Raw genomic sequence first — 27,798 nt, forward strand, 5'->3', positions numbered from 1 at the left:
TCCATCACATCCAGACTCAAATATCTCAACAATAATTAGATGGATTGCGGTGAAGTTTGCTATGGCTAATATATTCATGGTGCCACCAGAATAAATTGCTTTTGGGATACTTACTTTTCCTGTAGTGAAGGTAAAATTGTGGATTTGTATAACATGTTTAATAACTAAATACCGACACACTAATCTCAGTATGATAAGAAAATTGTAATTTCAAGATATTTACGATATGGCACCTCCTGACACAACTTATTCTGCATAGATTTGAAATGAGTTTAAAGTTGATCAGCTGGACGTCGAGTATAGCAGATCCGAATGCATTAATGACTCTGATCAGTTATTTTATCACACAGACAGAATACAGGGGCTGGCTGTGTACCATATGTCTGAACACTCCTGTCCTGATATACTTTTTATAATTTGAATGCTTAATTCTTAATCTTATAAAAAAAACAGTTAGTTTATGTGTCACAGTAATAAAGGGTGAAAGCCAGCAGCCACTGTGTTTATACTGCATGTTGTCAGACTGTGGTTTTCAAACAGTTGTGAGCAAGTGAAGAGTGAGAGAGAAAAAAAGGCCTGTTCCTGTTTTGCAAAGTCTGACACCATCTCTGTATAATGAGGGCAGTGAATGAACTGAAGATAAAACATCTGCTTGTTCTCTGTATAGTGTTTTAATAAAAGTGCAATTGACATCAATTCAATGAGCTGCAAGTAACACTGTCCCAATACAAAATATTGAAGGCAAATCAAAAGGAAAGGGCACACACACACACACACACACACGCACACACACACAGTGTTTGTGAATACATAGGCTAAATAAAACATGGCTTCTCATTATAATGGTTTAAAATAATATACAATTTGTTAGAATGTGTTCTACTAAGATTTTAATTTGAAATATTATTTGTTGAACTTTGAAACCTTTGGAAAAAAAGAAAAGACAAAAAAAGATTATATATCATGAATTTGGCAGAGGGCCACTGACCCCTGGGGGTCCCCGGACCCAGCTTTGAGAATCACTGGTTTAAAGGACGTGTCAGTCCTTGTGCAGTACATCATTTTGGAGTAATGCTGCCCAGATGCTTGTAATGTAAAAAAATGGTCCCGCCCTTGCCTCAGTGTAATTATAACACAGACACACACACATGCACATGCACACGCACACGCACACAAACACACACACACACACACACACACACACACACACACACACACACACACACACACACACACACACACACACACACACACACACGCATAAAGTATGTAAGGCCTGATAATAACAGTGCAGCACAGAAATCTGCTCCCTCTATTATTTCTGCTGCTGGCCAGTAATGTCGACATATACAGAGGCGTAGCAGTGGTTGGAAGTAACTAAGTTAATTTACACTACTATGCTTTTGTACAGTTTTGAAGTTCTTGTATTCACTTACACTCAAGGTAATTTATCACATTTCACGTAGCTTTCTCTGGAGACACAAAAGGCTTTATACAACCCATTTACCTTTAAGTAAAGTTATGAATGCATGTCTTTTCCTTGTAATGAAGCATTTTGCATTATGGTGTTTCTCCATTGAGGAGCAGACACGAATACATCATGCTGAACCTTAGCATCCGTGTGTTTTTATGCATATGTTGTGTGCTGTGTTGCTGTGTTGTCTCAGATGTTTCAAAAGCTAACATGCTTTTGTATTGAGATAGCTTCAGTAGTTTTTCTGCATTACAAGGAGCTGAAACATCTGAATCTTTTCTGTCCTGTACTCTGTAGACTCAGACCTGGGCATTGTACGGCTCCCCGGGCCACCGCCGGCCCTTTGGCTGAAGTCAAAGGTAAAGCTGTGTGCTTAGTTTGTGGAGTACAGGTCGCCGTCTTTAAGCATTATAATTTGAATCGCCATTACGAAACAAAAGACTTTGAAATTACGGAGGAGCTAGCAACAATGCGGTCAATTAAAGGGACGACGACGGGGAGTGATTCAAAGAGACATTCAACCTGACTTCAGTGCACTTGTTAAAGCCCAACACAGACTGGATCTCTCTCACTGAACAATAAATAAAGAAAATTATTTATTGACAGTTTTGTATGAATGAGCACATTTGTAGCATTTTGTTCAAAAATCACACCAGCTATATTTTAGTACAAAGTATCACTTCTGTAAAAACATTTCGGAAATCATATCCTGTTTGTACAAACACTAACTTTGTAACATCAGAGAGTGGAGATGACATCAGAACCTTTCTTCTCGTCTTAGAACAGTGTTTTCAATAACATCATTGCACCTTTCAAGACCTCTCCGTCCGAAAAGGCTTTCTTGTACTATATTTAAAATGTGCAGCTCTAAATGAAGCCTCCGTTGCTTTCTGTGACTTGTTCACCGGCCTGGTGAAAAGAGATGCTGCTGCCCAAAGCTGCTTTACCTCACGGCTTGTTCTGCCCGCAGTGTTGCAGGTGTTTAGTTAGTTAGTTAGTTAGTTAGCATGGTAGCTTCTGTGACTCACGTAGTCCCTGCGGGCGACCAAGTGCCCGCGGGCACCGCGTTGGCTACCCCTGCCATAGACTGTATATAAGAATTAGACATAGCCACTGTAACGTACCTTCAATTCCATTTAAGTGAATTTTAGGCACTTAAATGGATATTTTTCAGTCCAAACCAAAGTGGTTGAACAGCAACCTGACATTGCCATCCATAAAGCCACGCCACTAGCATGGCTAAGAAAAGCATATGAATGCTTGTCTGTGTTTGTATGTCATATGCCACAAATGATCATTGTATGTAAATGTATGTACATTTCAAAGGGACACATTATTCCTTTATCACTTTATTGCACACACAATTAAATACAATCATATTACACAATACAATGTCACATTATTTTTCACCTGCAAACAATAACAAATATGTATCAAATATTCAAGATATCACAAATGCAACTTGCCTAAGCTGCTAAAAAAAAAGCAAAATCACACTGAAACATATTAAGGCCACATTTAATGTAAATTCAGATTTATATTAGATCCTGCTCTCCATTCTAACATGATTGATGTATTTGTTGGTTCCTCCACAGAAAAGTCAAAGTTCAGGTTCAGCTGAACAGCTGGAGGGGATTCACTGTTTTGCTCAAGGACACTTCAGCAGGATGAGTACAAGGGGCTTGAACCTGGGATTGTCCTTTCAAAGGTTTCTCTCTGCCTCTGCTCCATTCACTTTGTAATATGAAAACAATCCATATTAATTTTAAAGGACTGCATGTTATGTAAATACTTAGATGGAAAACCAGGCTTTTACACATGTCATTTGAAAATGAATGAATGAAACCTCAAACATTTCCCTCAAATGAACCTTCTCCTAAATTGTCACGTAGCTGCTAACGCTAACCCTTTGTGTTGCCTAAAAGTGTCGTGATAGGATACGATACCTGATGATACGATGCCATCAGGTGGTTTTTTCTTCATTTCCTTTCTTTTTTTTCATTCGTCTTAAGAATGTCTTTCTATTCTATTCTTATTTTCATCCTCGATGTTAAGACAGTTATGTGTCACCATCCTTTTCAGCGCCTTTCTCAGAATAACCATTTCCTCCGAATAGAAATGGCTAAATCTTCCTCTCCTCCTAATCTACAGAATCTGAAAGTGTATATAAAAGCTTTGAACTATGTCTATATGACAATCTGAACATTTATTGCCTTTTGCAATGGAAATCTCATCCTTTCACAGTTTAGGTAAGAACAAAGTATCTCAGTAGGTGCTTATAAGAACAATCTATGATAAAATAAACATTGTATGTCATGACTTCATTCATATTCTCGCAGAAGTCCGAGCCTTTCTTAACTTCGTAAATCACACATTGTGGTGGCCCTGTTTTTTTGTAATAATACTATGTTTCTATTTCTGTTCCCTGACAGTGAACAATTGTCACTGTCAGATCTTCCTCATCTATTATCACTACTTAATACTGCCTTAAGCTATTATTTTACACTTGCATAGAGTATTTCTTTTTACTTTAAAAACATCCCGGTTGAGTTTACAAAATCCACTTGTTTTTCTATTCCTTGATGTCAGACAAAACCTTTTTCTTTTACAAGTATCCTGAGAATCCTACATAACACCGCCAATGAACACGCTTGTATTCAGTTGTGGTAATATGATTATGCGCCGTGAATATGCAGCCAGCGCTGTTTGAAAAACTTCCTTAGTAAAATCTGCAATTGTATGTCCTTCTTACTGTACCAAGCAACAAACAAATTAAGCTATTTCAACAAAGATCAATAGAAATGTCCAAATTAGTTTTCTTTATGCATTTTGCAATCAAGCGACCAGGCAGCATGTCAGCTATATATATATTGTGACCATCCTGAACTCAATACACACACTATAAATACACTCTGAACAGACAGAGGACTTTGAGGTTAGGGGGTCCCTTCCGGAGTCGGAGGTCAGAACTTAAGATTCAAACGTCATACATAGGGTTGCTGAAGTTTGTCAAAGTACCATGTTCATTCTTGGCCAGTTGGCCGTAGGATCTACGTCTGGAAAGGAGAAGGAGGGAAAACAGAGAAAGGTTGAGTGGAGAAGATACACGACAGGAAATCCCTCTGATATATTCTTTAAAACATATTTCATGACCATAGTCTTATTTACAAAGGTCAATGGGAAATTAAGATACTTAAAAAAACATTTAGATTTGTTCATTTTAGATTTGTTTATCTCATATCGTGCCTCAAGGCCCTGTCACACAGTTCCGTATGACAGAAACGTATGCCGGCGCATACGAAAATTTGTAAGAGTCCAGCTAATTTTCATATACGCCGGCATATGTTTCTGCAATACGGAACTGTGTGACAGGGCCTTTAGGTACCATTCCAGGTGTGGAATTAATCTGCAGATGCTCTCGTTAAACGTGAGACCAAACTTTTCTATGGATGTTAGTGTTTGAGTCATGACAAAGCCTGGAGGGACAATTGAGTGAGATTGAACTCGTCTTTGTTTGGGTAGGGACACACCTGGTGGAGATCTGCACTCTACTGAGTGCACTTTTCTAGTTGTAAATGTATTGTTTTAATGCCATGAGCTTCACCAATGAAATTCCATTCATCTTCATTTTGGAGGCTGTGGAGAATTATTTTATAAAATAACACTATTTTTTGTGATTTGACTAAAATATTGCCTGATGGACCCAAAAGTCACTGAATTTCTAATAATTGGTATGTTTGTAACTGCTGTTATGCAGTTAGTTAAATATGAATGTAATGTAATGTGATGCAACGTTTCCCTCAAAAGGTTTTTGTACATTAACAGTGTAGCATTTATGTACTTGTAAGAGATTAGTTTGAACTGTGGACTCACCGGACCCTGTAGTACAGCACAATCACCACTAGGGTGACAATTACAATGGACACACAGAGAATGACTGCAATGCTTCCTGTAATGAGCGACAGAGAAAGACAGAAAATAAGTCTGAAAATATCCATTGTTAGTCAAACAATATGTTGTAGTACTGCAATAGAGTAAGGATCTGTCAAAAGTTACCTACATTTATTCCTATCCACCTTTTTCATAATACTTCACAACATTAACTGTAGATATATTCAGCTTGCTTAGTGTTGTGCATGTAAATTGAAAACTGCAATTAATTAGTCATTGCACAGAATATCAGAAATGCTCCTTTTTGTCACAGCCAGCTGGAGGAGCGTGTCCCGTCTGTGTTTGATTTGACAGCAGCTGGCAGGACATGAGCAACATTTAAAAATCAACTGTAGCTGGCCATGCTTGGCCGTTGTGTAAACATAGCATACGGACCTCTCCAGCATCTAACCACAATGTGATTGTTTGTATCAAATTCTATGGCAATCCATCTTCATCACTGTTGTTGAGACATTCCACATCAAACCACAGATGTCAACCTCATGGTTGCGCGAGATGAAAATTCAGGGGATCATTAGTCATGAGAATTGATCATCTGGGAACCATCGATATGTGGCCATGTCCATCTAATACTTTTGGACATATTTCAGTCTGAACCAAAATGGGGTACCAATGGACTGACTAACAGACATTGCCATCTATACAGCCATGATCCGAGCAAATATAGCAACATTTCAGACAATCTGGTTTTAGCATGAATTTGAGGCATAAACTTCACAGAATAAGATTTATAAGGTGCGGCTTAAAAATGTGTTTGTGCCATCCAGGGGTTTCATGAAGTTGCGCGCCATGTCATCATCTAAACACGCCTCACAGTTCTCTGATTGGTCCGACCTATACTGTACATGTCTAGTCTCAACTGATTACACTTTATGTGACTGATTTTAAACTTCTCCTGATAAATCTCTATCTCTGTTTCAAGTAAGACATGATAGCCACTTTCCCTCACAATGTACCATAAACTTAAGATAATTCCTTTTCCAGCAAACATCACTGACCGTTGAGCTGAAGTATTAATTATTAATTTCCTTGTGGTAAACTGGACCACGCATTGCTAAAGGTCTATTTGTATGCATGAGGTGGTACTGATGACATCACACTCCAAATCACTCCTTTTATCACGCCTTGGGAAATGACTGTATGCAGTTTGCAAAGACTCCCTCTAAGGTCAAAGTTTAAATCAGTTGGCTGACAGACCACCAAGTAACGGATACCTTTGTTGAGTTTTAACAGTGATCTGGAAAGACATTTAAGGACTCAGTTGAATGCTCTGACAAAATTTAATTTTTGTCTGTTTACTGTAGATTATCAATCTTCATCTCGTCACGTAATAAAGATGGTTGATCTTTGAACTCACTAAGCGTTAGGTGGGTGGATTGTAAAATAAATGTTTGTGTGACACACTCAGGAGGTGGAAAAAGAAAATCCACTTCTATTCCAAATGACACAGAAACTACCGCAGACATGCTACTTCAGAATGCAAATATTAGATGATAAACTGTAGCATTTTAAAACAAATCCTGTTCAAAGTTAAAGGCGTTTACAGGTCACAACAAAACAAAAAAACAAGATGCTCTGACCAATTCAGATTAACTCAATTAGAATTAATTAACCGGGAGGCCAGGGACACTGTCACTGTCAAATAAAGGCATACAATGGACAATAATAATGGTGATACAAATATTAACAGTTACAGAGGGAGAAACAATCGAACAGTGTAAGTCTTCGTCAGGGCAAATAACAACATAACATGTTGTCTGTTTGTTAGTAGCCCTGACAAAGACCTACATTATTCAAAACATGTCGGCTTTTTAATGATGTAGTCAGTTACTTCTAACATTTTGAAGTGCCTGGATCACTTTCCTGTTCAGCTCAGCCAATAGTTCTTGAGACTTTTCATTTAAAACAAAAACGTCAACCCTATGGTACTGCTAGAGGAAATGTCAGGGGATCAAAGTCTTGTACCTACTTACTGTAAAGCACTTTAGTACTGCAGAAACTCTTCCAGAAAACGTTAAGTGTAGGAACTCAGACACTTAACTTTCATTTAATTTGTAAGGAACCAGGGTCTACACTTAGTTCCTGGTCTCCTAAAAGAGTAGACACCTACTGATACACCAGAAACCATTCCTGTTGAAAATGTTATCAGTCTATTTTTTCCTCATTATGCCTTTTCTTCAGATGTGATAAGAAAGCAAATAGGAACTTTCAGTTTTGGACATTTGGTTCTGCTAAAGTGTATAACTGCAGAGAGAATAATTCCCCATTTAATTCCTGGGTTAATTCCTTAAGTTCCTGGAGCAATTTGTGGCCACTGGGGGACTCATAGTACTTTTACACTTTTAATGAGACACTAGCATGGATACAGTACACCGCTATGGAGAGATGCCATAAAGGTTCTGAGTCAGATGCATTATCAGATTCAATGATTATTAATGACTGAAAGGAATTTCTTTTCACAATTATGCACATGGAGGACAGAGTTCAAACTCAGTTATAGGACAACACCTAAAACCTAGAGTTATTGGGGCTATAGTGCCTGGCTAAAGATAACTTAAACATGGCAAATACATACAGTAAGAAGTAGTAAGAATAGATAGATGTAAAGAGCTGTAAGACTTCCATAACATGTCTTTACAAAGATGAAGTTAACATGATAAAACAGACCATACGTCCAAAGGAGTAACTTGAATGTACAACATGAAAAATAAAGAAAAATCCCAGAATAATTTACTAACAGGTGTGTAATGAGTGGCATGCTGCCAAAGTGAATGACGTGGTGATACTGACTGGATGTCATGAAAAAACAGGTAAGTGGTTGAAGAGTTTTGTGAATGATAGAATGAGCAGGGAAATAACTGGCAGGCTGCCTTCTCACTTCAAATAGCTGCCGTTCGTTTTCACTCATTCAACTAGTAAAGACTCAACTTGCGAACTAAACAAGGAAGTGTGAAAGAAATGTCTTGCTTTCAAATATTAACCGCAGATCACAATGATTATGAGGTCAAAGAGAAGAGGGAACGGATCATCTGATGCATTGACTCTGCATGCATACATTTGACCTCTTTAATCTGAGAGGTGTGATCGCCTGTGCTTTGTTGGTTTCCTTAAGGTGTGGTTGTCTGTAAAGGCCCTGTCACACATATCTGTATGACAGAAACGTATGCAGGCACATACAAAAATTTGTCAGAGTCCAAAGACATCCAACTTTTCATCGGATCGGATCGGAAAAGTTAACATATACAGATACGTATGTCTAACCTATTGATAGAGTATTACTTACTTATACAAAATGTATCAGACGAATGCCCAACGAATGCATAACGTATACAAAAATATGGCGTATACAAAATATCGGCTGGTTTACGTTGATATAAGGTAAGGCATAAGTAGTATTCGTTAAGAGCTCACTGTGTTACGCTGGGGTGCGTTGTTGAACGCTGATGTTTTGAGCATGTTCAAAATTACCGGACGTACCCAACGTGTGCTTCATAAGATATGCAGACGTTACGTGACGTTAGACATACGTGAATACGGAATACGGAATACGTACGTGAATAATTTCCTACGTAAATATGGTACGTAAATACCTACGTGACTACGTTAGAGGAACGTTAGATATAGGCTACGTCGGTGAATCCTACAGCCAATTTATTGATAACGAGTGGATAACCTATTCCTACCCTATGTTAAGATTATGCCTGACGACGGAGTAATTTATTAAACGCATTTCTACAGTACAGCTAGCATTCAGCATTTTAACCATTCTCTAGCATCAGCATGACATGAACCAGATGGCACTTTTCCAGCTCCGTTGGCCAGAGGCTCTGATACGTTTTAAATAAGTAGTGTTATGTATTCGTTATGTGTGCGTCAGCTACAACACCGCTGTGGAAAAGTTGGACGTATTTGGACTCTGACACATTTTGAGCAAATTTTCATAAACGCCGGCATATATTTCTGTCATACGGAACTTTGTATGTCTGGCGTGTTCGGCGTAACGTCTGCGTCCTTCAAACGATCACAACTTACCCTCAATTTATATCAACCTATTGCCGGCATACGTTTCTGTCATACGGATATGTGTGACAGGGCCTTTAAGCAACATATGAGACACTCACATTTGGGGTTTTAGTGACAGACGGACTTTACACCAGGTTTATGTTGGTCAATGGTGCAATTGCTTTTTGTTACCTCAAGATATTGAGGCGCAAATGACAAAATGACAAATGCGTTGTGTGTAAGATGGGACCCTTTGTGTTAAGTCATAATTATATTATAATTATACCTGCTAAACAGCAGGTTAGCTTTGTAATTGTGAGCATGTTAGAATGTGAGGTTTAGGGTTCTGTTCCATTCTGTTCAGAAAGGTTCCACAAACGGACACAGAACCCATTCCATGTTGGTTGTTATTCCTAGTGTAAAGTTTAAACTTGTATAACAGGGCTATTATCTAAACTGTGAAATACATATTAATTGATTATACATATAAGTTTGCATAAACCTGTCGCACAACATATTTTATATTTTTAACACAAATCAAACAACTTTTTGTCACTGCATACCTGAGTTCAGAGCCTTGGACTCGTGTGCTTCCTGTGCCAGTGTGCTGGTTTGGGTGTCGGTGCTGATGGTGGTTCTGTTGGTACTCGGTATATTGGTGGTTTGTTTGGTGCCTGGGATGGTGCTCGGCCAGATGATGGTGCTGTTATTACTGGTTGTGCTGGTGGTTTGGGTGGTGGTTGTTTGTGTAGTGCTGGGGATGCTGATGCTGGTAGTGGGGCTGCTGATGGTGGTAGTGGGGCTGCTGATGCTGGTAGTGGGGCTGCTGATGCTGGTAGTGGGGCTGCTGATGTTGGTAGTGGGGCTGCTGATGCTGGGGCTAGAGTCCTGGGGGTCAGCTGATGTAGATGGTATTGAGGAAGACGTGGGTTTTGATGTCAAGTCTGCAGTGAGGTTTTCTTTAGTGCTGGCTGTCGTTGGGGAGAAAGTTGAATTTGAAGTTGAGTTGATGGTAGGGTTCAGTGCAGCTGTTTGAGAGAGTTGTGCTGTTGCTACAACGCACAACAATAGACCTGCAATTCATGACAAAAGATGTTTGTTTAAAGTACATTGTGACGGCAACATGTTTCAACAAATACAGTATAAGACCATATAACAGCTATTCTTGAGGTTGTTATGGTGCCATATGGATGTCACAAGAACTAACAAGGGTGGTGGTGGACTAGTGGTCTAGTGGTATGCCTTCCAAACAGAACACTGGAAGGTTATGAGTTCAATACCAGGGCTGCCACCATTGTGCCCCTGAGCAATACAATTTGTTAAATCATCAGGTGGATGAGGGAGAGATGAAAGTGAAGCGTTTTCAACCGGATCTGATGACAGCGTCCGCAGCTCCTAACAATCTGATGGATCTGGTGGGCGTCTGCCTTTCATCTGGATGTACTGCCCACGCTACAGTGAAACAGAGCCGGTTGAAAATGGGCATAGTTTCCCTTGAATAAATTAAACCTCAGCTACATTGTTTTGTAAATGAAAACAACGTTTTTGCCCACTGATATCCAAACACACATCTCTTATCTCTCTCCATATTGCTCTGGTAGCTACTATCCACAAACAATGAAGTGAAGTTGTGACTAGCGAGTTGCCCAAAGTTTCATTTGAAATTTTGTAAATGCCACAAATGCAGGATGAGTTTAAAACATTTAAAAATGTTTTACAGGAAGATTTAAAAAAAGGGATTTTGATGCAATACTCTGATACTGATATTTTTGACATATATTTGGCATATAAAAAAAGATAAATGAACACTTAACACAGGGACTTCATATTTGTGATTTCTTAAAAGATCTTCAACAGGTAACAATGGGCTTGAGGTTGGATGCCACAGACAAGGTGGGGAAGTATGAGAGTATTGAGCGACGAACTAACGAATTGTTGGTTTTAGGGGATTTGTTGACAAAAAGAAAAATGATTGAATAACGCAAGCCTTGGGGTATTTCAGTAGCTGGGACTTTAAAACATAACTTCACCCTTTCAACTTCACTTATAGAACAAATAAAATACGTTATATACTAACAGTTAACACTCATGGCAGAATCATGTTCTGACTTTGGACCATATAATGCTTTAGAAGGAGAGGCAGAGTTTTTTCATCAGTGTTTCAGTTAATAGGAAGTCAGTGCAGAGATCAGGCAGCATTCATGGTTTCCCTGTCTTCTTAGCACTCTGGTTTGTCACTTGTGTTTTAAATCAATTATTTAAAAAAAAGATCAGACAGAGAGTCACTACACAATTCTACAAGAAATTCATCCTGTGACAGGAAGTGAGAAATAATTGAACTGATTACACATTATCCTGTGATGTAAGACCTCCATTACTACCCACAGGTTTCAAAACAGCACGGTGTTTTTCAGGGTCAAAGTATAAAAAAATAATACTTTCCTGCCTCTGAGCTTTAGTGCCACCTACTCAAATGTGTTTGATGATCAACGATATACAAAGATTGGAAAAATGTCCAAAAATAAAATAGATTTTAGAGCTCAGCACCAAATCAAACGTTACACAACAAAGAAGTATTCTGTTGTGTACCAAGTGTTTAAAGCAGCATCAAATAGTAAAAAGAACATGTTTGCAATGGAGCCTGAATATGACTAAGAATTCACATTGAAGTTGAAGTGGCTGGTCTACTTTTTAACGTGGTATGTCTGCAAAGCTTTCTTCAATTTAGTGAATTATCTTGATACTTGAGATATGATCATCCCAATATTCTGGCTTGCTCAAGACATTGACAAGTATTAAAAAGTGATAAGTGATAAATCAGATTTTAGGTTAGTTTCCACATCAAATAGCATGCATTGATGTTACTTACATGTTATCAGAGTTTGCGGACTGACCCTCGTCATTGTGTTCTTTTCACTGTATATCTTCACAAACACGTGTGTAGCTGCAGCTCTGGCTCTCTGCTCTCTGTGGTGAGCTGTTGTGTGTGTGGCTGCCTGTGACTGGAAGTGGCTGATTATAAGAGCCTGGGGGCGAGGCTACATGCTTCCTGAGTCACGTTCAAAACCTTGCATTGTGACCCGGTCATGGTATGAAGCTGTTATAATGATGACCTAAAAATTCAAGTTTTTACAGAAAAACTAATGACATTCCCATTCCTGCAGTCTCTTCTACTGGGGCGCAGGAGATCAGCAGCCCTGCAAAGTCAAGATATCTTGATTACAATCAATGAATCAATCAAACTTTATTTATAGTACCTTTCAAGTCATATAACAGGTCATAATGATGAACAGTATAGTATTGATCTAAATAAAATAAATAATTTAAGATGATAATAAAAAGGATGAATAATGAAACCATAGAATTATAAAACACTACATTTAAAGTGGACTAAAAAGCAGGGTTTTTAGTTTATGTTAAAAAAATGTAGTGCCTTATTGTAAAATCAGTACAAAAACTAACAAATAACCAGTGTAAAGACTTTATAATAGGCATAATGTTCTCTTCTCTTGATGGTAGTCAGCACTAGTGCAGCAGAATTTTGACTTAGTTGTAGCTGAGTTGTTGTATTCCTTGGTAGATTAACGAAATGTTGCTTTGATGAATGAAAGCAGAATTCCAAAGGTACGAGATTAATCCAAACAAATATAACACACATGCAAACTACATAGCTAGCTAACTGTAACAGTACTAGTAATTTATCAGTGAACAAATAGCCAGTACAGTATGCAGTTAGCAGTATTTGGTAGCGACAAGATTTGTACTTCTTCAATTGATAGCTTAGTAGTAAATAAACGGGAATTAAAATGGAAAGTTCCAATTTTTTAATGCCGTTTGCTTAAAGCATGGCTCTAGGGATGGCAGTGTTGGTCGTTCCTTTTGTCGGGACTGAAATATCTTGACAATGATTGGATTGATTGCCATTCAAGTTTTTACAGAAAAACTAATGACATTCCCATCAGCCTAAGTGCTTTGTCTTGTAATACTCATTTTGTCCACAAGAGGCTGTAGTGCACCTCTACCATATTTTCTAAATAGGACTACATATTTTTATATGTTTTCTTCCAGGCGAGTTTTAATTTCTCCATGCACTCTAAACACAAGGTACTTTTGTGTAAGCACATTATGTAATCAAGATATTTGATTAAAAAAATGTATTATTATTTTGGCAAATAAAGGGAAGGTCTAAAAGTAAAAAATGAAAGGGAAGGGGAAACTCCACTACTTAAAGCTTAGGTAGGTAATGCTTTTTAGAAAATAAATTATTGAAATACTCATCTCGACAGCAAATAATAAATGTTTTTTGTCTCACTTGCCTCTCAGGTCTTTCTATATCCTTTTGCATTGCGTTTGGTGTAAGTGCCAGGTTTTCACAAGGAAAAAGAATGTATGGAATAACAAAAAAATTATATCTCTTGGTTCTGATCCCTTTTTTTAATCTGTTGATCATGAGTCCAACAATGTTAAAGGAGTGCGATGCTAAATAAGTCATCAGGTCAGCATTTCAATTTGTCCAATACTTTGATTTATGACCAAATACCATTAAAGCTAATGACCCTCCCATCAGCCTCAGCTTTACTTTTGCTAATTAGCAAATATTAGCATGTTAACATGCTAAACTACGATGGTAAACATTTTGTGTGCCAAATATCAAAATGTCATTTAGCTCAAAGAATCACTGTGAGTGAGGAGAGCATCACAGAGACGCTATAGCCTGTAGAATCTTAGACTTACTGGACTCAAGTCTTTTGGCTTTGGACCAACTTACCTGAGGAGTATCTGTCTTTCTCCTTATTCAAAGAACTGCTGTTGATGCTGCTGCAAGCAGTGCTGGTTGTAATGGTGGCTGCTGGAGTCTGGGTCACAGGTGTTGGGTGAGCTTCTGAAGTTGAGTATGAGTGCTGGACTGTGTTGGACTGGGATATGGAAGAAGAACTCATTGAGGAGTTGCCCACTGGTGATGAAGCTGGGTCGACAACAGTGCTGGTGTTGCTGCTTTCTCCCATCCTGTCTTTCACGTGCTGAGTGGATTGAGTAGAAACAGTAGAGCTGACCTCAGCATCACTGGTGGACTGAGCTGAGTTTGTAGTGGTGACATCAACAGTTGACGGGTCAGGTTGGGTAGATAAGGACTGGATATATGTGGTTGGTGTTGCTGTTGAGGATTCCTCCATCCCCTGTTCAGGTGTGTCTTCAGAGACAATGTGCTCCACTATTGTGTTGCTTCTTGTGGTATCTTCAGTAACAGAGACAGGTGCAGTCTGGGAGTCGATGGTGGTGACATTGTCGTCAGTTACCAATGGAGTAACAGCTGTGGGAGGAGGAGATTTTTGTAGTGCACTTGAGGATGGTGATGGTGTTGATGATGGAGAAGGTGGGGTGGTGGGAGCTGCAGTCTCTTCTACTGGGGCGCAGGAGATCAGCAGCCCTGCAAAGTCAAGATATCTTGATTACAATCAATGAATCAATCAAACTTTATTTATAGTACCTTTCAAGTCATATAACAGGTCATAATGATGAACAGTATAGTATTGATCTAAATAAAATAAATAATTTAAGATGATAATAAAAAGGATGAATAATGAAACCATAGAATTATAAAACACTACATTTAAAGTGGACTAAAAAGCAGGGTTTTTAGTTTATGTTAAAAAAATGTAGTGCCTTATTGTAAAATCAGTACAAAAACTAACAAATAACCAGTGTAAAGACTTTATAATAGGCATAATGTTCTCTTCTCTTGATGGTAGTCAGCACTAGTGCAGCAGAATTTTGACTTAGTTGTAGCTGAGTTGTTGTATTCCTTGGTAGATTAACGAAATGTTGCTTTGATGAATGAAAGCAGAATTCCAAAGGTACGAGATTAATCCAAACAAATATAACACACATGCAAACTACATAGCTAGCTAACTGTAACAGTACTAGTAATTTATCAGTGAACAAATAGCCAGTACAGTATGCAGTTAGCAGTATTTGGTAGCGACAAGATTTGTACTTCTTCAATTGATAGCTTAGTAGTAAATAAACGGGAATTAAAATGGAAAGTTCCAATTTTTTAATGCCGTTTGCTTAAAGCATGGCTCTAGGGATGGCAGTGTTGGTCGTTCCTTTTGTCGGGACTGAAATATCTTGACAATGATTGGATTGATTGCCATTCAAGTTTTTACAGAAAAACTAATGACATTCCCATCAGCCTAAGTGCTTTGTCTTGTAATACTCATTTTGTCCACAAGAGGCTGTAGTGCACCTCTACCATATTTTCTAAATAGGACTACATATTTTTATATGTTTTCTTCCAGGCGAGTTTTAATTTCTCCATGCACTCTAAACACAAGGTACTTTTGTGTAAGCACATTATGTAATCAAGATATTTGATTAAAAAAATGTATTATTATTTTGGCAAATAAAGGGAAGGTCTAAAAGTAAAAAATGAAAGGGAAGGGGCAAACTCCACTACTTAAAGCTTAGGTAGGTAATGCTTTTTAGAAAATAAATTATTGAAATACTCATCTCGACAGCAAATAATAAATGTTTTTTGTCTCACTTGCCTCTCAGGTCTTTCTATATGCTTTTGCATTGCGTTTGGTGTAAGTGCCAGGTTTTCACAAGGAAAAAGAATGTATGGAATAACAAAAAAATTATATCTCTTGGTTCTGATCCCTTTTTTTAATCTGTTGATCATGAGTCCAACAATGTTAAAGGAGTGCGATGCTAAATAAGTCATCAGGTCAGCATTTCAATTTGTCCAATACTTTGATTTATGACCAAATACCATTAAAGCTAATGACCCTCCCATCAGCCTCAGCTTTACTTTTGCTAATTAGCAAATATTAGCATGTTAACATGCTAAACTACGATGGTAAACATTTTGTGTGCCAAATATCAAAATGTCATTTAGCTCAAAGAATCACTGTGAGTGAGGAGAGCATCACAGAGACGCTATAGCCTGTAGAATCTTAGACTTACTGGACTCAAGTCTTTTGGCTTTGGACCAACTTACCTGAGGAGTATCTGTCTTTCTCCTTATTCAAAGAACTGCTGTTGATGCTGCTGCAAGCAGTGCTGGTTGTAATGGTGGCTGCTGGAGTCTGGGTCACAGGTGTTGGGTGAGCTTCTGAAGTTGAGTATGAGTGCTGGACTGTGTTGGACTGGGATATGGAAGAAGAACTCATTGAGGAGTTGCCCACTGGTGATGAAGCTGGGTCGACAACAGTGCTGGTGTTGCTGCTTTCTCCCATCCTGTCTTTCACGTGCTGAGTGGATTGAGTAGAAACAGTAGAGCTGACCTCAGCATCACTGGTGGACTGAGCTGAGTTTGTAGTGGTGACATCAACAGTTGACGGGTCAGGTTGGGTAGATAAGGACTGGATATATGTGGTTGGTGTTGCTGTTGAGGATTCCTCCATCCCCTGTTCAGGTGTGTCTTCAGAGACAATGTGCTCCACTATTGTGTTGCTTCTTGTGGTATCTTCAGTAACAGAGACAGGTGCAGTCTGGGAGTCGATGGTGGTGACATTGTCGTCAGTTACCAATGGAGTAACAGCTGTGGGAGGAGGAGATTTTTGTAGTGCACTTGAGGATGGTGATGGTGTTGATGATGGAGAAGGTGGGGTGGTGGGAGCTGCAGTCTCTTCTACTGGGGCGCAGGAGATCAGCAGCCCTGCAAAGTCAAGATATCTTGATTACAATCAATGAATCAATCAAACTTTATTTATAGTACCTTTCAAGTCATATAACAGGTCATAATGATGAACAGTATAGTATTGATCTAAATAAAATAAATAATTTGAGATGATAATAAAAATGATGAATAATGAAACCATAGAATTATAAAGCACTACATTTAAAGTGGACTAAAAAGCAGGGTTTTTAGTTTATGTTAAAAAAATGTAGTGCCTTATTGTAAAATCAATACAAAAACTAACAAATAACCAGTGTAAAGACTTTATAATAGACATAATGTTCTCTTCTCTTGATGGTAGTCAGCACTAGTGCAGCAGAATTTTGACTTAGTTGTAGCTGAGTTGTTGTATTCCTTGGTAGATCAACGAAAATGTTGTTTTGATGAATGAAAGCAGAATTCCAAAGGTACGAGATTAATCCAAACAAATATAACACACATGCAAACTACATAGCTAGCTAACTGTAACAGTACTAGTAATTTATCAGTGAACAAATAGCCAGTACAGTATGCAGTTAGCAGTATTTGGTAGCGACAAGATTTGTACTTCTTCAATTGATAGCTTAGTAGTAAATAAACGGGAATTAAAATGGAAAGTTCCAATTTTTTAATGCCGTTTGCTTAAAGCATGGCTCTAGGGATGGCAGTGTTGGTCGTTCCTTTTGTCGGGACTGAAATATCTTGACAATGATTGGATTGATTGCCATTCAAGTTTTTACAGAAAAACTAATGACATTCCCATCAGCCTAAGTGCTTTGTCTTGTAATACTCATTTTGTCCACAAGAGGCTGTAGTGCACCTCTACCATATTTTCTAAATAGGACTACATATTTTTATATGTTTTCTTCCAGGCGAGTTTTAATTTCTCCATGCACTCTAAACACAAGGTACTTTTGTGTAAGCACATTATGTAATCAAGATATTTGATTAAAAAAATGTATTATTATTTTGGCAAATAAAGGGAAGGTCTAAAAGTAAAAAATGAAAGGGAAGGGGAAACTCCACTACTTAAAGCTTAGGTAGGTAATGCTTTTTAGAAAATAAATTATTGAAATACTCATCTCGACAGCAAATAATAAATGTTTTTTGTCTCACTTGCCTCTCAGGTCTTTCTATATGCTTTTGCATTGCGTTTGGTGTAAGTGCCAGGTTTTCACAAGGAAAAAGAATGTATGGAATAACAAAAAAATTATATCTCTTGGTTCTGATCCCTTTTTTTAATCTGTTGATCATGAGTCCAACAATGTTAAAGGAGTGCGATGCTAAATAAGTCATCAGGTCAGCATTTCAATTTGTCCAATACTTTGATTTATGACCAAATACCATTAAAGCTAATGACCCTCCCATCAGCCTCAGCTTTACTTTTGCTAATTAGCAAATATTAGCATGTTAACATGCTAAACTACGATGGTAAACATTTTGTGTGCCAAATATCAAAATGTCATTTAGCTCAAAGAATCACTGTGAGTGAGGAGAGCATCACAGAGACGCTATAGCCTGTAGAATCTTAGACTTACTGGACTCAAGTCTTTTGGCTTTGGACCAACTTACCTGAGGAGTATCTGTCTTTCTCCTTATTCAAAGAACTGCTGTTGATGCTGCTGCAAGCAGTGCTGGTTGTAATGGTGGCTGCTGGAGTCTGGGTCACAGGTGTTGGGTGAGCTTCTGAAGTTGAGTATGAGTGCTGGACTGTGTTGGACTGGGATATGGAAGAAGAACTCATTGAGGAGTTGCCCACTGGTGATGAAGCTGGGTCGACAACAGTGCTGGTGTTGCTGCTTTCTCCCATCCTGTCTTTCACGTGCTGAGTGGATTGAGTAGAAACAGTAGAGCTGACCTCAGCATCACTGGTGGACTGAGCTGAGTTTGTAGTGGTGACATCAACAGTTGACGGGTCAGGTTGGGTAGATAAGGACTGGATATATGTGGTTGGTGTTGCTGTTGAGGATTCCTCCATCCCCTGTTCAGGTGTGTCTTCAGAGACAATGTGCTCCACTATTGTGTTGCTTCTTGTGGTATCTTCAGTAACAGAGACAGGTGCAGTCTGGGAGTCGATGGTGGTGACATTGTCGTCAGTTACCAATGGAGTAACAGCTGTGGGAGGAGGAGATTTTTGTAGTGCACTTGAGGATGGTGATGGTGTTGATGATGGAGAAGGTGGGGTGGTGGGAGCTGCAGTCTCTTCTACTGGGGCGCAGGAGATCAGCAGCCCTGCAAAGTCAAGATATCTTGATTACAATCAATGAATCAATCAAACTTTATTTATAGTACCTTTCAAGTCATATAACAGGTCATAATGATGAACAGTATAGTATTGATCTAAATAAAATAAATAATTTAAGATGATAATAAAAAGGATGAATAATGAAACCATAGAATTATAAAACACTACATTTAAAGTGGACTAAAAAGCAGGGTTTTTAGTTTATGTTAAAAAAATGTAGTGCCTTATTGTAAAATCAGTACAAAAACTAACAAATAACCAGTGTAAAGACTTTATAATAGGCATAATGTTCTCTTCTCTTGATGGTAGTCAGCACTAGTGCAGCAGAATTTTGACTTAGTTGTAGCTGAGTTGTTGTATTCCTTGGTAGATCAACGAAATGTTGCTTTGATGAATGAAAGCAGAATTCCAAAGGTACGAGATTAATCCAAACAAATATAACACACATGCAAACTACATAGCTAGCTAACTGTAACAGTACTAGTAATTTATCAGTGAACAAATAGCCAGTACAGTATGCAGTTAGCAGTATTTGGTAGCGACGAGATTTGTACTTCTTCAATTGATAGCTTAGTAGTAAATAAACGGGAATTAAAATGGAAAGTTCCAATTTTTTAATGCCGTTTGCTTAAAGCATGGCTCTAGGGATGGCAGTGTTGGTCGTTCCTTTTGTCGGGACTGAAATATCTTGACAATGATTGGATTGATTGCCATTCAAGTTTTTACAGAAAAACTAATGACATTCCCATCAGCCTAAGTGCTTTGTCTTGTAATACTCATTTTGTCCACAAGAGGCTGTAGTGCACCTCTACCATATTTTCTAAATAGGACTACATATTTTTATATGTTTTCTTCCAGGCGAGTTTTAATTTCTCCATGCACTCTAAACACAAGGTACTTTTGTGTAAGCACATTATGTAATCAAGATATTTGATTAAAAAAAAATATTATTATTTTGGCAAATAAAGGGAAGGTCTAAAAGTAAAAAATGAAAGGGAAGGGGAAACTCCACTACTTAAAGCTTAGGTAGGTAATGCTTTTTAGAAAATAAATTATTGAAATACTCATCTCGACAGCAAATAATAAATGTTTTTTGTCTCACTTGCCTCTCAGGTCTTTCTATATCCTTTTGCATTGCGTTTGGTGTAAGTGCCAGGTTTTCACAAGGAAAAAGAATGTATGGAATAACAAAAAAATTATATCTCTTGGTTCTGATCCCTTTTTTTAATCTGTTGATCATGAGTCCAACAATGTTAAAGGAGTGCGATGCTAAATAAGTCATCAGGTCAGCATTTCAATTTGTCCAATACTTTGATTTATGACCAAATACCATTAAAGCTAATGACCCTCCCATCAGCCTCAGCTTTACTTTTGCTAATTAGCAAATATTAGCATGTTAACATGCTAAACTACGATGGTAAACATTTTCTGTGCCAAATATCAAAATGTCATTTAGCTCAAAGAATCACTATGAGTGAGGAGAGCATCACAGAGACGCTATAGCCTGTAGAATCTTAGACTTACTGGACTCAAGTCTTTTGGCTTTGGACCAACTTACCTGAGGAGTATCTGTCTTTCTCCTTATTCAAATAACTGCTGTTGATGCTGCTGCAAGCAGTGCTGGTTGTAATGGTAGGCTGCTGGAGTCTGGGTCACAGGTGTTGGGTGAGCTTCTGAAGTTGAGTATGAGTGCTGGACTGTGTTGGACTGGGATATGGAAGAAGAACTCATTGAGGAGTTGCCCACTGGTGATGAAGCTGGGTCGACAACAGTGCTGGTGTTGCTGCTTTCTCCCATCCTGTCTTTCACGTGCTGAGTGGATTGAGTAGAAACAGTAGAGCTGACCTCAGCATCACTGGTGGACTGAGCTGAGTTTGTAGTGGTGACATCAACAGTTGACGGGTCAGGTTGGGTAGATAAGGACTGGATATATGTGGTTGGTGTTGCTGTTGAGGATTCCTCCATCCCCTGTTCAGGTGTGTCTTCAGAGACGATGTGCTCCACTATTGTGTTGCTTCTTGTGGTATCTTCAGTAACAGAGACAGGTGCAGTCTGGGAGTCGATGGTGGTGACATTGTCGTCAGTTACCAATGGAGTAACAGCTGTGGGAGGAGGAGATTTTTGTAGTGCACTTGAGGATGGTGATGGTGTTGATGATGGAGAAGGTGGGGTGGTGGGAGCCGCAGTCTCTTCTACTGGGGCGCAGGAGATCAGCAGCCCTGCAAAGTCAAGATATCTTGATTACAATCAATGAATCAATCAAACTTTATTTATCGTACCTTTCAAGTCATATAGCAGGTCATAATGACGAACAATATAGTGTTGATTTAAATAAAATTAATAATTTAAGATGATAATTCCTTTTTTCACCCAGTGCAATAGTGTGATATGTTTTTAATCGTTTTTGGAGAATAAAGGAGCTCTATGGGACAGAGGAAGAAGATATATCTTGTCTATCTTTTTTCATTGGATTTGTTAACAATGAAAAATAAGAAAATATTCAATATTGTCGGACTTTTCTTAACTAGGATGTGATTTCCATCATTTATTTTCAGGATTCCTACTTGTCACCTCAGTGGAAAGTGACCAACATGGATAGGTTAGATCAGGGGTCGGTTATGATAGAAAAATTATATTTTCTCGCGGGCCGGATATAATTGTGGCCTTGAGTTTGACACCCGTGCAGTAGGCACAGAAACGTGCACATAAATTTGATAAATAACATAAGCGTTTAGTTTGTTTCATAAAAGAGCACCTGTTCAATGTGGAAAGTGAGTTGTGAATATTAAATAAATAAAAATCAGAGGGTTCCGTTGGGGGGGGGAGGGGGCACAGACAATGGTAGGGGAAACACTGATACCGCTTTTAGTACTCGGATTTTATTAAATATATGGCTCTCAAGGATATACGTTTAAAAATATTTGGCTTTTATGGCTCTCCCAGCCTAAAAGGTTCCCGACCCTTGGGTTAGATCAAACTGCATTTTTAATTCAATTCATAGAACTGACAATTCTAAAATCAGTATACTTTTTCAGTACACATGACCGATGTTAACTATTCTTAGCAACCACTGGTGCAGCTTCTGTGTCGATTGATAATGATGGCATGGATACTTTTCTCTCTCTGATTGTTTCGGGCAAAATACCAGCGGCCTACATGGACTCAATAGAGCAGTGGTTCCCAAATGGTGTGCTGCGGCACACTGGTGTGCCGTGAGAAAAATCCCGGTGTGCCGTGGGATTTTGAAACAATTAGGCCTATTGCATTTAAGGCCCTGTCACACATATCCGTATGACAGAAACGAATACCCAACAAATGCATAACGTATACAAAAATATGGCGTATACAAAATATCGGCAACACGCTGGTTAACGTTGATATAAGGTAAGGTATAAGTAGTATTCGTTAAGAGCTCAGTGTGTTACACTGGTTTACGTAGATATAAGGTAAGGTATAAGTTGTATTCGTTAAGAGCTCACTGTGTTACGCTGGGGTGCGTTGTTGAACGCTGATGTTTTGAGCATGTTAAAAATTACCGGACGTGCCCGATGTGTGCTTCATAAGATATGCAGACATTACGTGACGTTAGACATACGTGAATATGCAATACGTACATGAATACTTACCTACGTAAATATAGTACGTAAATACCTACGTGACTACGTTAGAGGTACGTTAGATATAGGCTATGTCGGCTGACGGTGAATCCTACAGCCAATGTATTGATAACGAGTGGATAACCTATTCCTACCCTATGTTAAGATTATGCTTGACGACGGAGTAACTTATTAAACGTGTTTCTACAGTACAGCTAGCGTTCATCATTCTAGCCGTTCTCCAGCATCAGCATGACGTGAAGCAAATGGCACTTTTCCAGCTCCGTTGGCCAGACGCTCTGATACGTTTTGTATAAGTAAGTGATAAGCTATCAATGTTTGACATGCGTATAATAATTTGTTATGTATGCGTCAGCTACAACACCGCTGTGGAAAAGTTGGACGTATTTGGACTCTGACACATTTTGAGCTAATTTTCATATACGCCGGCATGTTTCTGCCATACGGAACTGTGTGACAGGGCCGTATGTCTGGCGTGTTTGGCGTATCGTCTGCGTCCTTCAAACGATCACAACTTACCCTTAATTTATATCAACCTATTGCCGATATTTCGTAGGCGCTGGCATGCGTTTCTGTCATACGGATATGTGTGACAGGGCCTTTAACTTTAACTGTTATAAATGATTTTTTATTTACTTCAGTGTTTCCTCTAGGTTTACTGCTCCTCTAGGTGCTGCCTGGGCTGGATCAGGTCTGTGCGTGGTGCAGATTTTTTAAGTTATCTCCTTACCTTTTCTCCGCTCGGTCTCTGACTGTAAGTGTATGCGCTCGCGCGCGTGTGTGTGTGTGTGTGGGTTCGGAAGAGGAGCTCCGCCCTTCACGATGTAAAGCAGAGGAGAGAATATAAATACGCAAAGCAACTGAAACGTGCACACAAATGACATCAGCGTTTAGTTTTGTCAGGTAAATTAATCCTAAATTGTATTAATCCACATTGGAAAGACTATCATATGTATTTGTTTACCTCAATCAATATATATATATCTACACTACGAATATGTTTCTGCGCAATTATGTATTTTCTGCACTGAGTGTATTACAAACATAATAGGGGCACTTCCCGTTTAAGAAAACGGGTCAACAAACCATTACTTCCTGACTGTTGACGGAGGAGCGTGTTGGCGCCAAACTGGGACCAATGAGGAGAAGGTCAACGTCTACTCCTTCTATGTAGCCACATGTTTTACGACTCTTTGTACACACTGGAGCGGAGCCGTGAGACAGCAACATGGGGGCTCTTTGAGCCATGCAGTCTATGGAAACGGCGATGCAATTTGTGTCCTCAGCTGAGAGTATTTTCTATGTTTGACTTATCACGTTAATAAATATATCGATTGAACTAGATGATTGCTGTTTTGATTCGACATTCAAGCTCCGAGTTCTTCTACTTTTTCCACCCTTTAGTTTATTTAATAAAAGAGCACCCGTTCAATGTGAAAAGTGAGTTGTGAATATATATGTAAAAAAAAAAAACGTCTTGAATTTCAGTGGGGGAGGGGGGGCGGGCGCAGCGCAGGGAAACACTGTACTTTAGTGGTACTTTGTCCTACACACTTATTTCACAATATAGAAACAATAGGTCTTATATGCTTCGGCCTAAATATAAATAAAACATTCATTTAAAAAAAAAAAAAAAAAATCTTTCAAAGCGAACCCGTTTTAGCCACTTGCGCATTGTGGGAAATATTGTAGGAGTGTGACACTTCAAAGGCTCTCTGCTAGTGTGAAGGAGAATAGCTTCTTACAAGGACTAGGCTAAATAAATGTTCACAGAGTGATAACAGAATCAAACTGTGAGGGGGGAGAAGGGTGTGTGTGTGTCTGTTTATTTGTGATGGGGAGCAGGATGACACGCCATGGCTAATGGGAAACGCCTCACACCACTGATTACATTTTCTAATGAAATTAAATGGCTCTGAAGAACAGCTCCTGTTCACCCACACATATATATATATATTTAGTATATCAGCTGTATTAGAAGTTTGATATTAAAATGGCAACTAAAGTTAAAGTTAAAATTGTGCTCATAAAACTCAAATGCATTTGTGAATGCATTTACTTAAATACACACCATTTAGTTGTAGGTTTTTACACCATATTACACATATTTAGTTATGTCAAAAAATTTGTGCACAAAAGTAAAGTATTCAAATAAATAAGTATTCAAAATACATTCATTTTCGGCAACAAAACTTAAATGTAATAAAGTGCCATGAAAGTGACAATTGAATTAATTAATTATTCATGTGACCAAATGAATTTTTCTAAATAATTCAAACTAATTTGCTAAAAGGTTTGTCATGTAGCTGTAGTGTTATAAGTATATTTAAGTATCCTTTAAGTATATTAGAAGTTGTGTCTGGAAATGCTCTGCTTTAGTTAATTTAAAATAAATGAGGCAAACTAAAGCAAACTTAAAAGTAATGTAATGTTATAATATAAAGATATAATGTTGATGTTAATTGATTGTAAAATTAGTTTTACAATTATTAAGTCTGTAACCTATGTCCTACATATGAGTAATCAGTGTAGAATTGGTGTCTTTAATTTATAACTTATCTAAGTACATTGACAAGTTACATGCAAGTTGTCTTGTCCTCCAACAAGTCTTGTATCTGTTAAATCTTTAATCTTGAGTTTAGTCTTTCCCCAGCCTTATTCTGTAACAGCTTGAGTTTCTCTTTCCCAGAAAACGACTCACATAGCTAGAATCCCACCAACTGAAATGAAAGAGAAACTGGATGTACTGTTGTGTGGTTTATAAAGATAAACTGAAATAAAGTGTTCTGTTTGGAAGGCGTACCACTAGACCACTAGTCTATCACCACGTAATCAACATGTCGACAGTCAAAGAAGGACCTGGTAATGTAATAAGGTCTCATTAAAAACATCAACATTTAAATAGAAATTATTTCAAAATCAAGAATAGGTTTCAGCAATTTTTAGCAATTTTCTGCCAAATGATTTTATCTGCTTAAGGTTAAAGTTTTATATGATGAAATTCTTCCCTTAAAATGTTTTTTTTTTGTGTGTGTGAGGGACAATAAAACTGAACATTGTTTAAAAAAGTTTTTGTGACCTGTCATTTCCAACACATGCAGTAATTTCCGTCACACAAGGTCATCCCCATCACAAAAATGCATACAAATTGACATAATCACATTAAAAATATTTTGTAGTTTGGAAAATTGTGCAGTTATAAGTACTATTAATTAATATTTTTTGAAAACACAAGGTATATTAAATATTTTTTCTTTTAAAAAAAACTTTTTGTGATGTGATAGAAATGATGATTTCCTCTGATTGTATAATTGTATATTATTTAAAGAAATTCAGCATAGCCACTATCAGGAAGTTTTAATACACAGGATGTAGAAATATAAACATATTGAAACATTTCTGTAAATATGTTTCATTTTATCTATAAAGTTCCAGACCAAAATGGGCCGTAGTTGAAGAATCACCCAAATATATAATTTTATATTTATATATATAATGTTTTGTGATGCATATGATATATAATAAAATCAGAGTTTACTTACATGCTACCAGAGTTTGCGTGCTGACCCTCATCACTGTGTAATTTATAGATTGGTTGTGCTGCATGCAGCTCTGTAGTCTGTGCGTCCTGTGGATAGCAGTTGTGTCTGGCTGATTGGGACTGATTATAAGAGCCTTTAGCAGATGGAGGACCATGACATGTTTTTTTGATATCAACGATGCCTTCATTTTTCACTCAAAAGTTAAACTTTTGTAGGTTACCTATAAAATGTTGTTGGAAAACGTGAATGTGGTTTAATCTGTCCTTCACATTGACAAAACATAAACTAACAATATCACCTCTCTCCCCTTTCATGACAGCAGGCTGTTCACTCCGCAAACTACTTCCAAAGTGTGAAAATGAAGAGATGCTGGGGTTAAAGCCTCGGTTAACACCTCAAGGTCAACTAATGATTATCGATTTTAATTGGAAAACAACAAAACTAAATAATGCACCTTGATGTCCAACAGCATTATCAAGTGAAGGTGATTTGGGGGAATTGAACAGCTCCAAGGCAGCAGCAGGTGACATGAGTTTGATCTTTCTGAGTTCAATTGACACGTGTCCAAAAAATGTAACGACACTGTGTTAAACTGCCATTACATCATCTTCACTAACACACTGTGTTGAATCCTTTCATTGCCAACCAAACAGAGGAATGTCTGCACTTTGTCAATTGTACACCATAGTGCAGGGGTCGGGAACATATGGCTCGCGAGCCATATATGGCTCTTTCGATGACGCGATATGGCTCGCAGACAATTTTGAGCTGACATTTTAACAAGTAATAAATAATTATACTGTGTGTGTGTGTGTGTGTGTGTGTGTGTGTGTGTGTGTGTGTGTGTGTGTGTGTGTGTGTGTGTAGGGGGTGGAGCCCTGCCCTTCGCGAAACAGCTGAGGAGAAACTGCGCAAAGCAAGCAGTAGACCAGGGGTGTCAAACTCAATCACAGAGAGGGCCAAAATTAAGGCATTGTTTCGGGGGTGAAGCTTGGAAACTGCAGCGCCCACAGAGTCATACTTTGCCTTTAGTGTGTCGTTACACTGGAGGTCAATCAGCTCCATTTGGATGTTCACATGTGCTGTTTCCACGTCAACTGCAAACGGATTGGTGAGCAGTTCATGCGCAGTCGGGAACACAGCGGTGGCGATGGTTTGTCAGTGTTTGCTGCATCAGAGTCTCCCACAGGCAGCTTGGAAGCTGTAGGTTTAACAGTGAGATGCTTCGTTATGTCGCACAAACAGTCCAGCTCACATCGCCACTTTTCGTCCTAGAGATCTGTGGTGTGTTTCCCTTTGCTTCCAAA

The 27,798-nt window shown here is 38.3% G+C and overlaps 1 protein-coding gene across 3 annotated transcripts; it reads right to left on the reverse strand.

The window, feature by feature from the left end:
• Positions 1 to 2,810: 2,810 nt before the first annotated feature.
• Positions 2,811 to 26,605, reverse strand: parm1 (prostate androgen-regulated mucin-like protein 1). Of its 3 annotated transcripts, none has more exons than XM_029445225.1 (8): positions 26,492 to 26,605; positions 20,891 to 21,551; positions 18,660 to 19,319; positions 16,428 to 17,087; positions 14,196 to 14,855; positions 9,991 to 10,398; positions 5,348 to 5,423; positions 2,811 to 4,530 (listed from the first exon to the last, which is right to left on the reverse strand). In XM_029445225.1, the coding sequence occupies exons 3-8, from the start codon at positions 19,063 to 19,065 to the stop codon at positions 4,452 to 4,454; spliced, it is 2,289 nt and encodes a 762-aa protein (XP_029301085.1). In that variant the 5' UTR covers positions 19,066 to 19,319; positions 20,891 to 21,551; positions 26,492 to 26,605; the 3' UTR covers positions 2,811 to 4,451. The 3 variants fall into 3 exon arrangements, with proteins under 3 accessions (XP_029301085.1, XP_029301083.1, XP_029301084.1); XM_029445223.1 differs by having other exon boundaries at positions 9,991 to 10,500; XM_029445224.1 differs by lacking the exons at positions 20,891 to 21,551; positions 26,492 to 26,605 and having other exon boundaries at positions 9,991 to 10,500; positions 18,660 to 19,513.
• Positions 26,606 to 27,798: the final 1,193 nt, after the last annotated feature.

Source organism: Cottoperca gobio, chromosome 12 (genome assembly GCF_900634415.1).
Source record: "Cottoperca gobio chromosome 12, fCotGob3.1, whole genome shotgun sequence".
NCBI lineage: Eukaryota > Metazoa > Chordata > Actinopteri > Perciformes > Bovichtidae > Cottoperca > Cottoperca gobio.

Bases quoted from the DNA above. Each gene is read 5' to 3' on its own strand.
- parm1 (XM_029445223.1), bottom strand. From the start codon at position 19,065: ATGGAGGAATCCTCAACAGCAACACCAACCACATATATCCAGTCCTTA. The intron at 17,088-18,659 runs GTAAGTTGGTCC...TTGACTTTGCAG, and splicing joins GAAAGACAGATACTCCTCAG to GGCTGCTGATCTCCTGCGCC. The intron at 5,424-9,990 runs GTATGCAGTGAC...CGCTCATTACAG, and splicing joins GTCCAAGGCTCTGAACTCAG to GAAGCATTGCAGTCATTCTC.